Source organism: Poecilia reticulata, linkage group LG14, assembly GCF_000633615.1.
Source record: "Poecilia reticulata strain Guanapo linkage group LG14, Guppy_female_1.0+MT, whole genome shotgun sequence".
Lineage (NCBI taxonomy): Eukaryota > Metazoa > Chordata > Actinopteri > Cyprinodontiformes > Poeciliidae > Poecilia > Poecilia reticulata.
In genome coordinates this window covers 14,511,567-14,521,022 of record NC_024344.1, presented here as the reverse complement: position 1 = coordinate 14,521,022, position 9,456 = coordinate 14,511,567, and the positions used below count along the sequence as shown (strand labels likewise).

At 37.0% G+C, this 9,456-nt stretch overlaps 3 protein-coding genes and 1 long non-coding RNA gene across 7 annotated transcripts in view; 3 read left to right on the top strand and 1 right to left on the bottom strand.

Annotated features, from left to right (window-relative positions):
• The window catches only part of LOC103476163 (permeability factor 2-like), a 5,273-nt gene extending 4,272 nt beyond the window's left edge, over nucleotides 1-1,001 (top strand). For all 4 annotated transcript variants that reach the window (XM_017308472.1, XM_017308470.1, XM_017308473.1 and 1 more), the window contains 2 exons: nucleotides 136-190; nucleotides 562-1,001. In XM_017308472.1, coding sequence (XP_017163961.1) covers nucleotides 136-190; nucleotides 562-579 — 73 coding nt within the window. In that variant the 3' untranslated portion in view covers nucleotides 580-1,001. The remainder of the gene's footprint in view (nucleotides 1-135; nucleotides 191-561) is intronic.
• A 1,207-nt stretch (nucleotides 1,002-2,208) lies between these two features.
• Nucleotides 2,209-5,522, bottom strand: LOC103475944 (uncharacterized). The gene is made up of 3 exons (XR_535379.2): nucleotides 5,482-5,522; nucleotides 3,311-3,461; nucleotides 2,209-2,972 (listed from the first exon to the last, which is right to left on the bottom strand). It is a non-coding gene; the product is annotated as an uncharacterized LOC103475944 (long non-coding RNA).
• LOC103475946 (C-X-C motif chemokine 9-like) lies at nucleotides 2,966-4,302 on the top strand. The gene is made up of 4 exons (XM_008427941.1): nucleotides 2,966-3,257; nucleotides 3,345-3,453; nucleotides 3,538-3,618; nucleotides 3,966-4,302. Exons 1-4 carry the CDS (start codon nucleotides 3,194-3,196, stop codon nucleotides 3,997-3,999), a joined length of 288 nt encoding a protein of 95 aa, XP_008426163.1. The 5' UTR covers nucleotides 2,966-3,193; the 3' UTR covers nucleotides 4,000-4,302.
• Nucleotides 5,523-8,400: 2,878 nt separating the features above from the next.
• The window catches only part of LOC103476162 (growth-regulated alpha protein-like), a 5,699-nt gene continuing 4,643 nt past the window's right edge, over nucleotides 8,401-9,456 (top strand). Inside the window, exons 1-4 of the mRNA XM_017308516.1 lie at nucleotides 8,401-8,662; nucleotides 8,759-8,867; nucleotides 8,959-9,051; nucleotides 9,265-9,418. Coding sequence (XP_017164005.1) covers nucleotides 8,602-8,662; nucleotides 8,759-8,867; nucleotides 8,959-9,051; nucleotides 9,265-9,418 — 417 coding nt within the window. The 5' untranslated portion in view covers nucleotides 8,401-8,601. The remainder of the gene's footprint in view (nucleotides 8,663-8,758; nucleotides 8,868-8,958; nucleotides 9,052-9,264; nucleotides 9,419-9,456) is intronic.

Here is a 9,456-nt window from a genome sequence, read left to right as displayed (position 1 = left end):
TGTGTGTGTGTGTGTGCGTGTGTGTGTGTGTGTGGGTGTGTGTTTCAACACTAATCAATGTATTCTTCCCAGATACTAAGTTATCAAACATGTAGGGTTGATCTGAACGGCTGTTTTCTTTGTTTTCCTCATCAGATCTCAGCCACCTGAACCTGCAGAGGAGGTAGATCTCCTCACCTGGCTGACCTGGGTATGGTATATATATAAAATATTTATATATATATAAAGATATTGATGACGACCACTGATTACATCTGGAAGCTTCTTTACTACTATTTTTAGAATGAAAACGATACAGATGGACATCTTTACTGCACAAACGTTTGTCACCAATTTCGTTAGATTTGAACAAGATGGAGGAGGGAAACTTCACTCATGTTTGCTTTTCAAGCTCTTTGAACAGGATAGAGTGTAGATGGACAAGGAAAAGCGTCAGAGAGAATAAAATTTGCAATCTAAACAACGATCAGTTGATTTTTTTTTTTTTTCTACTGAGTTATCACATTATTTTCACTCAGAAATGTCTCTTTTTCTCTTCGTCCCGTCTTGCTTGCCTCACAGGATCCCACTGCCAACTAGAACTAGAACTCCCAGCCCGGATGAGCTCAAGTATCCACAGCTCCAGCAGGAACGGCTCCAGCAGCGTGTCTTCATCAGCTCAGATTATTTTGCAACGGCTGGATTACTCAATTCCTTATTTGTGCCAAAATGTCATAGAATAGAACAAGTAACAGCTTCAGGTTGTTTAGTTGGAATCCTGTGAAAAATACTGTGGTTTTTTTTCTGATGTTCCAGGTTTTAGAGATTTGAAGGAAGAGATGTATTATATTAACCTTTTCAATCAATACTTGTTATCTAATTTGATCCAATTAGCAAAACAATGTCAAGACTTGTTGCTCTTTCTGCACAATTAAATGTAAATGTGAAACTTGTGTCTGTCAAGATTTAACCTCATTTTTTGTTTTTAAGGCTGAAATCATAATAAAGACAGTTATCCTCTATGTTTTGTTCTGATTTTGATTCTTATGAAACAGCTATTATTATTTATGTAATTCAGTTGTATTAAATGTGTCATCTTGGTGGTGGGGTTTGTATTATTTTAAGTCATGATTGACCCTTTAGTTTCATATTAGTTTTTTTATTGCAGACTAAACGATTCTGAGCTGCTGACAGAAAACTACCGACAGGATTTATCCGACCAACGAAAGACAAATGAGGTCATGTGTGGTAAAAGTTACAAACATACCAGTAGGTGGCAATAAAAGAATCTGCTTGGGTTTTTATTTCTGTCCCACTTCCTCCATAAAATGAATAAGATGCTATTTAAAATATAGTAAGTTTAACCCACAAGTTAATGTCATCTGGATTTTTTTTTGTTTTGTTTACAGTATCTTTGCTAAACGCACGGTGATAAATTTGAGTATTTGAGGTCGCAAAGTCGTTTGTGAGCTTTGGACCGAATGTCAAACGTTTACTTAAAAAATATATATATATATATATATAGTTATTTCTTTCTTAAAATATTTAGACTGAGTAACATAAATACACATATGAATTAGAAAAATGCAATCTTATTTGTTAATGTAGAAGAGATGTTGTTACTTTAAAGACTCAACCATCTGATTCAATCAGCGTCAGGAGGAAAGGAAGATCAAAAGTCCTTTTTCTCATCTTAAACAAGCCGAAATGCTGAAAGCAGTAAAAGTAGTGGAATAAAAAAAAATCCCTTTTCTAGGCTTCATACCTCCAAGTTAAACACGTTTTTCTTCAGAGCTTCACATTATCTGGAACCAAGAATCCCATTTAAGACCTTTTAATTAATGACTCTTCTTTTTTATTTTATTTTGAGGAATCACAGTTTCTTCTTTCCAAAGAATTCAACACAAAAGGGGAACTAAAAGAGCTGACCATGACATTTGTTGCATCTGTGATCGTGTGAGCGAAATGATCTAATAAAGGAATAATTGCTTTCAAATAACTGACATTAAAGTCACTGATTGAGGCCCTGCTGCACATCCCGGGAGGTTTTACGGGTGAAGATGTCAGGCAGAGTGTGGGAGATTTCTCCAGTTATCACACTTTCAGAAAACACTCATTTGGCTGTTTGGAAACATGAGCAGTTATTAAGATGACGCTTCTTTAATCTGCAGCTGACAAGCTAAGAGGTGTGCAATGCTTTCCAGAGCAATGAAACAATAAAACACGCCGTGTATTTTGGTTTTTAATGATTCTGTTAAACTATGAAACCGATCATTGAGACAGGAGTGAGACGATGAGAAAACAGCTTCATCTGGCCGATTAGTAAACATGTAAAATGAGTGAAAAATCACAGCACAAACTAATCAAATCAAAGTAATGTCAAGACATGGTACAGAAAAAAAAATGCAGTTTCACCTAATTACCAAATTGTACCGTTTCCAAACTTTTAGAAACTTTCTCCGGTTTCATCCGTGGGTTCGAGTTTCACATCGCAAAGCAGGAACGCTGGTTCGCTTCCAGCACAACGTCAGCGTCTGTCTCAACAACATCAAAGCCTGAGACAACAATCTTCCTCCATCGTCACAAGATAATGTAACTCAACAGCTTTCTGTGTGTGGGAGTGTGTGGCAATGCAGCTGGGAAGCATCCAAGTGCTGATAACAATCAATGAAAGGTCAAACGATCAACAAGTTGGTGTTGGAGGAAAATGGGTAGACAACCATAGCTTAAAAAAAACACTATTACACTAAAGGAATGTAGAATACATAACTATGCATGATATCTGACAGGCTGTAAAACTCTAAAGTGAATCCGTATCAGTGAGGAGTTACTGACTTGTCATATAAACATTGATTCCTGCTCCACAGGAGCCAATGTTTCTGCAGCAGCAACATAAACGGCGGGTGCAGTCGGAGGTCACTCAGCTTGTTTCGCTGTGTAGCAGGGAATCCCCTCAGCGCAGAAAGTCCATAAAAGGAAGTGAGGAGCTCCTCCTGTTTCAGAAGAAAACAGATAAGTGGAAGCGGAAAAGCGGGAATGACAGTTTTTTTTTTCATTTTCACTTCTTAGGAAGACTTATTTCTGCAACTGTGAGTGTATAAAAGGTGAAGCTCATGGCGTTCCAGAGGCAGACAGCAAAACCCACAGAGAGGAGAAATCCTTCAGTCTGGAGAGGAGAAACCAGTTTCACTCATTTCTACCATCTGAGACAAACATGAAGTCAGCTGTCCAGCTCATCGTTCTCCTGGCCTGCGTCTTCCTCTGCACGTCAGGACCTGGTAAGTTTGCTGTAGAAACATTTTCTTTTGTTGCTTTATTGGGTACAAAATACCTTCTTAACTTGCGCTGTAATAATTTCTCCCCAGTAATTCCGAAATGTCGTTGTATAAAGACGATCCCAGCAGTAAGGCACAATCTCATCGCTGATGTAAAGGTGATTGAACCGAGTGGGATTTGCAACAAGCGCCAAGTGATGTAAGTACCTGCAGAAACAAATTGTCAAAACGATCAGAAACATCACTGGAAACTAAAGACTGGTTTATTACTCTGTTATTGCAGAGTTGTCCGGAACGATAATAAAGAGTTCTGTCTCAACCCGGAGTCAGATTTCACCAAAAGACTCCTGCGAGATCGAGAAATGTAAGTGAAAAAGTAGTTCTTTTCAAACATCTTTCACTTAAGTTTTACATAATAGATCAAATTGGTATTTAGTGGCAGCCGAAGGAGCTGAAGTGATTCAGTGAACGGGAATCACGTCATCAAATCTAAAGAATTTACAAGTTTTTACCACTAGCAGAGGCCTAAACAATCGGTTCCTAAATATTCTCTTGGAGAAGAAAACTTTCATCCATTTTAGGCTCAAACCTCAGCGCTGAATGTGTTACGTTGTAGAGATTTAAACAAGTAACACAAATTCAAATCGTTTTTTTAGATGCATAAAGAGTGGTGGTTTCAAAATGTTTACATTTGGTTTGTTTTCTTAACAGGAACAAGAAGAAACTCTCAACAACAACAACATAAACAACAACTGCAGCTACAACACAATCAACAGCAAGAGCAACATCGTCTGTCACACATCAGTGACGTTAAAGCTGATATTTATTACGTTTTTGTTTGTTTTATTCTATGAAACATAGTTTGCACTAGCAGCTAAAAGTAAAATATTCATTTTATTTAATACCAGACCAGAGTCTCTGTCAGGACTGAATTACTGGTTAATCAGCAAAATGTGACCAACAAAAACCTGTGGATTTATACTTTGTTTGATATGTACAATTATTTTTGAAGGATGTAAATATACATATATTTAAAAATTTGCTTAACTTAAATAAATAAATATATTTAAACCCAACACTTCTGTCTTTTTATTGCTCTGTACTGAAACATTACTGGCTAATCTGGTATATGTTAAAACAGACGGTGGAGGAAATGTATCGATTTATTTTTGCACGTAAAAAGAGACACGTTCAAAACTATAATGTCTGATTCTGCTGCGACTCAGATACAACCTGTCACCTTCACTCCGGTGCAGTAAAACAAGCCCAAAGTTATTTAATTATCACCGTGCCTGAAGTGTTTCTGACTACTTTTGTTTTAACAAACCATTTTGTGTCTGTTCTGTTGTCAAGATAATTATGGATTCAGATAAATTAAGGTGACTGTTTGTTGTTTTCTGAAGACTTTATTTAAAATCCCACACTCTCATTGCTCTGACGCCTCTTCTGGGTCTGTTAGCTTTTGTGATAAACCAGTAAGTCTTTATCAAATAGGCATCCAGACCGTACGATGATCCAGAGCTAAGTTCACCTCTGACTATCTCAAAAGCAATCAAATGAAAGTGGTCTAGTCAAAGTCTGGACTTAAATACAGCTCTAGAAAAACACTAAGAGTCCCATTGAATGAATATAAACTTGTTTTCTTTGCATCTTTTGTGTTATTTTGTCAATTTCTTGTTTTCTGCAACATAAATCAGTGATTCTTGAGAATAGGGACAAAATGGGTTTTAATTTTTCCATAATTTCTTTTGTTATTTCTCAACCTGATGTATGTATATGACAAATAATATTTTGGAAATGTAAAGATGCTAAGGTACAGGCTCCCAGTTGCAACATTTTTTTTTTAAATTACATTTTTAATCGACCTGACCTAGAACATTGTCATCACCATCTGACAAAAATAAATACAAAATAATTTTTAATGACCCTATTAGTGATATTTTTACTCATTTTAAAGACAAATGCTTCTCAAGAAACAAAATAAATATTATTTAAAACAAAAATCAACAAAAAGTCAATCTGACGAAGTTGACACTGCATGACGGAGTTGACACAGAACTGAAGGTGGTGACAAACTAGTGAGTAAAATGAAAAACTTGGTATGTGAAGTAATTCAATTTATGTAAAATACATTAAAATGAATTAACTGCACATTTAAGTGAGATTTGACAACAATTTCACTGAAAGAGTCAGAAAAACTGATGGAGTTGACAAAATGCCAAATTACCTCAATTTATATGATGTTATTCTGAAGGAGGTCATATTGTAGCTCATCAGGTTCATGAAATCTTTACATTTTACCAAAATTAAGCTTTTATTTCACAAAATTTCATAAAAGTTTTGTAAATTGTCAATTATGGTGTTTGACACATCATGGTTGTGACAAACAACTTAGGAATAAAAAGAATAAAAAACTAAATAATAACATATGCTAACCAGAGCTAACTAGCCCTCTTAGCAAAGGAAGAGAAAGGAAGTGGTCATGGGGTCCTCAGAAGTTCTGGTGCCCCCCAATAATGCCTGATTTTTTTGCATTCTTTTCATTTCTGACGGTGTTGACAAAAACTAGGGACAAATTTCAATGGAGTTGGAAAATATATAAAAATGATTTTTAATTCAAGTTATTGATACCTTTATAATTATTTATATGACTACTTATACTTAATTGTCTTAATATATAATTTTAGTATTTCTTTAATTATTTTAAACTATTATAATGTATTGAGTTCTGCTCCTGGACAAAGGCTTTTACAGGCATCATCCACCGACTACAATGTTTAAAATAAAAAAATATTCAGCAAATACCTGGAAAATATACATTGTTGTGCTCACATGACCCAGGTTAGTTTAGTCAGATATTTGAAAAAATAATATTTTGAGTATATTTTATTCAAATTTTGTGCTTTATCCATAGGACCTGTTTTGTCCATATTCTCAAGAATCACTGAAATACTAAATTTCTGCTTGTAATTTCAGAGACATGTTGTCAGTAGTTTGTAGAATAAAAGAACAAAGTTTATTTTTCTCAAACATAAACCTATAAAGAGTAAAATCAGAGACACTGATCATTTTAAGTGGTCTCTTAATTTTTCCCTGTGTGATGGAGACATTTTGACTTTACCTCAATCAAACCATGTGTGAATGTGTGTGATTTTAACAATTCTGTCCAAGTCCAGATCTAGATTGGGTTTTTTTTCCCTTAAATGAATAAAAACCTTACATGAAAACAATATTTCTGTATCTATTCAGGTGTCTGATTAAAAACTGTTCAACAGTGGAGAAAAAAGGTAAAAAGTAAGACGTACGGTTTGAGTCATGTCATTTTTGATGGCAACTGTTTTAATGGAGGGCAGTAAAACAAAGTGAACGACATGAAGCCGTTTCCCTCACACCCAGCAGGAACATGTTCAGCTTCATGTTCAAGGTCGCGTGTCTTCGTTTCAGGCTCTTATGTGGTAGTTGGATTCATGGGTCAAATGTTTCAGCCTGCTGTAAATCATCTGGAGAAATACCTCCTGTCTGTCTGAGGGAAGCAACGGATTCGTTTTCACAGCTCTGTGTGAACTGAACCTCAAACCAGTTCCTCTGAAGGGTTAAACGTTCAGAGCGTCATCATCTGGCCTCTGTAGTTGAATGACTATAAAATATGTCACATCCTGTGTTTTGAATGATGTCAAACTGAATATATTTCTCAAATGTTGACGAGCCTTAGTCCAACCACAACACAATTTGTTTTTCAACAGTAGTTGTGGGACCATTAGAGCGCTTACTGAGTTAATGCAGCCAGTGGGTGGTCTGTTTTAGAAATATGGTGTGAATCCACTTCATTTACAAAAACACACACACACGCTAGTACCTTGGTGTCTAATAATTAGTACCTGATTAAGTTGTTTTTGAATCCATCATGGATCTTTATCTGATCTCTTGCTGCTCTTGCTGTAAAATAAATCTCTGCGTTTGCCGTATTATTGCTGCTACATTTTTGGAAAAGAATGATACACACGTGGCTGAATAAAGTAACCGTGAAATCTGTTTTAAATTGACTTCTATTACGAAAATAACAAAGTGACTGAGTACTTGGCTGTTTTCCAGCTGTGACAGGTTGCAGCACATCTCCGCTCATGGAAAGCGTTGCCGTTATCTGGATTCCAGGCCTCAGTCTCTGTCAAAGTTGGAGGAATAATGATTCATCTGGTGGCAGCGTGCCAGAGTCCCGGAGGCGTAGTAGTAAGACACAAAGATCAGTTCAGTTCAGCTAGAAAATCTGACAGCGTCTCGGTTTTGATCTATTTCTCTGATTAATTGTTGTGTTTGATCAGAAAACCGTCATCTGCCACCGAACCATGAAGACCTGAGATTGTGCAGCACAGAGGGGACAGTGAGCCAAGAGGTGGCAGCATTGTGTGTGTGAACTGCTGCAGTCAAAATGTCAAAAAGAGAAAAACCATTGACTCATCAGAAGATGTAGTGAAGTATAACACATGATCGCTTCTGCAGTAACGATGAAACAGAGTGGAAATCAAAGATTCAGACTGATTTTCATGATCTYTAGATGTTCCTACCTTTTGGGATTTGTGTGACAAAACAACACAAACTAACTCAAAACTGTAAACTAAAAGAAAATGGAAAATAGTTTTAAAGTGGAAACATTTGATGCAAATACAACTTTATGTTTATTTGGGTTTGTTTCTAACAACTTTACAAATCTGGGGACTGAAAGTTTCTTCAGTTCTTCTTTTCAAAKAGCTTAAACTCAGCTGTATTAAAGAGCCTCAATAAACATCCATTTCTATTCAGGTCTGGGCTTTGATTGGGCCGTTCTAACACTTGAATATACTTGAGTCTAAACATTTACATTATATCTGTGGTTGCAGGTTTAGGGTTCATATTGCAGCAGAGGAAACCGTTGATTAATGATCTTTATAACTGAATTAGTGCTAATAAATAAATATTTCCGACCACCACTGTGACGGTTGAGTTATCTGTCTTCTCTAACCTGCAGATCCTGATCTGTTTATTTATCCAACACCCACAGACAAAATGCCTCGAAGGCGGCCGAGTTTCAACACAACCGGATTGTTTTGTGACGTGTYGGAAGTCTGCTCCTCCRGATTCAGAGGAAAACGACACGGGGGCAGTGAAAGTTGGGAAGAGGGAAAGTTTTYTTTATTTAGATCAGTTCCTAAGAAGACTCACCTGGCAGGTTTTCGCCTCGGTGTGAGCGTATAAAACGAGATGGTGATGGAGCTGCACAGTCAAACAGACTCAGGAGTGAAGAACGCTTCACGTCAAAGACGAGGCAAATCACTGCAGAAGAAACCACTGATCTTCACAAGCTGAGGTAAAGATGAACTCTGGGATCCAGTGCATCGTTCTTCTGGCCTGCATCGCCGTCTGCTCCTCAGCTAGTAAGTGTGCGAAAATATTCTACAGTCATGAGACCTGTGATTAAAAATGTTCATAATTAAACCACATCTTAATTTATGCTGTCATTTGTTCTCCAGGTATTATGAGGTGCCAGTGCATAAAAACGATTTCAGCAGTAAGACCCCATCTCATCGCTGATGTGAGAGTGCATCAACCTGGTCCATACTGCAGCAAACAGGAAGTGATGTAAGTATTTTCAAGAGCAAATAATGATTAGAATGATCACTGAGTATTGATTGAAAGTTGTTTTATTTAAATGTTTTTCCATCTCTTGCAGTGTCATCCTCAAAGATGAAACCCAGCGCTGCCTTGACCCTGAGGGACGTCAGGCTCAAGACATCATCAGATCACTCCTGAAAGCAAAAGAAATGTAAGTGGGATTGTTTTATAGGAATGTAGTTGTTTTAGTAGCAAATTGGCATCTCTATGATGCTCTGAACATCAGGAATGCATAAACGCCAGTGTGCTCAAACATATCTGAGATGAAAACCAGTTTTTAACTGAATGTAATATTTTGTAAAAACACTTGCATGAGTTTCAGGTGTGATTCAAAGTGATTGACCTTGATCTGTTTCCTTCACAGGCAGACAAAGGCTGAGAAAACGAGCAGAGTCAACACAAAAGCAACTACTGCAGCAGCAGCAACTACTGCAGCAACCACAACTACTGCAACATCAGTGGAAGCAACAGCAGTAGAAGCAACAGCAGCACCAACAGCAGCAGCAGCAACTACTGCAGCAACCACAATTTCTGCAGCAGCAACTACTGCAGCAGC

Coding starts and splice junctions, on each gene's coding strand:
- LOC103475946 (XM_008427941.1), top strand. CDS start 3,194: ATGAAGTCAGCTGTCCAGCTCATCGTTCTCCTGGCCTGCGTCTTCCTC. Junction 3,258..3,344: donor CCTCTGCACGTCAGGACCTG/GTAAGTTTGCTG, acceptor ATTTCTCCCCAG/TAATTCCGAAATGTCGTTGT. Junction 3,619..3,965: donor CTCCTGCGAGATCGAGAAAT/GTAAGTGAAAAA, acceptor TTTTCTTAACAG/GAACAAGAAGAAACTCTCAA.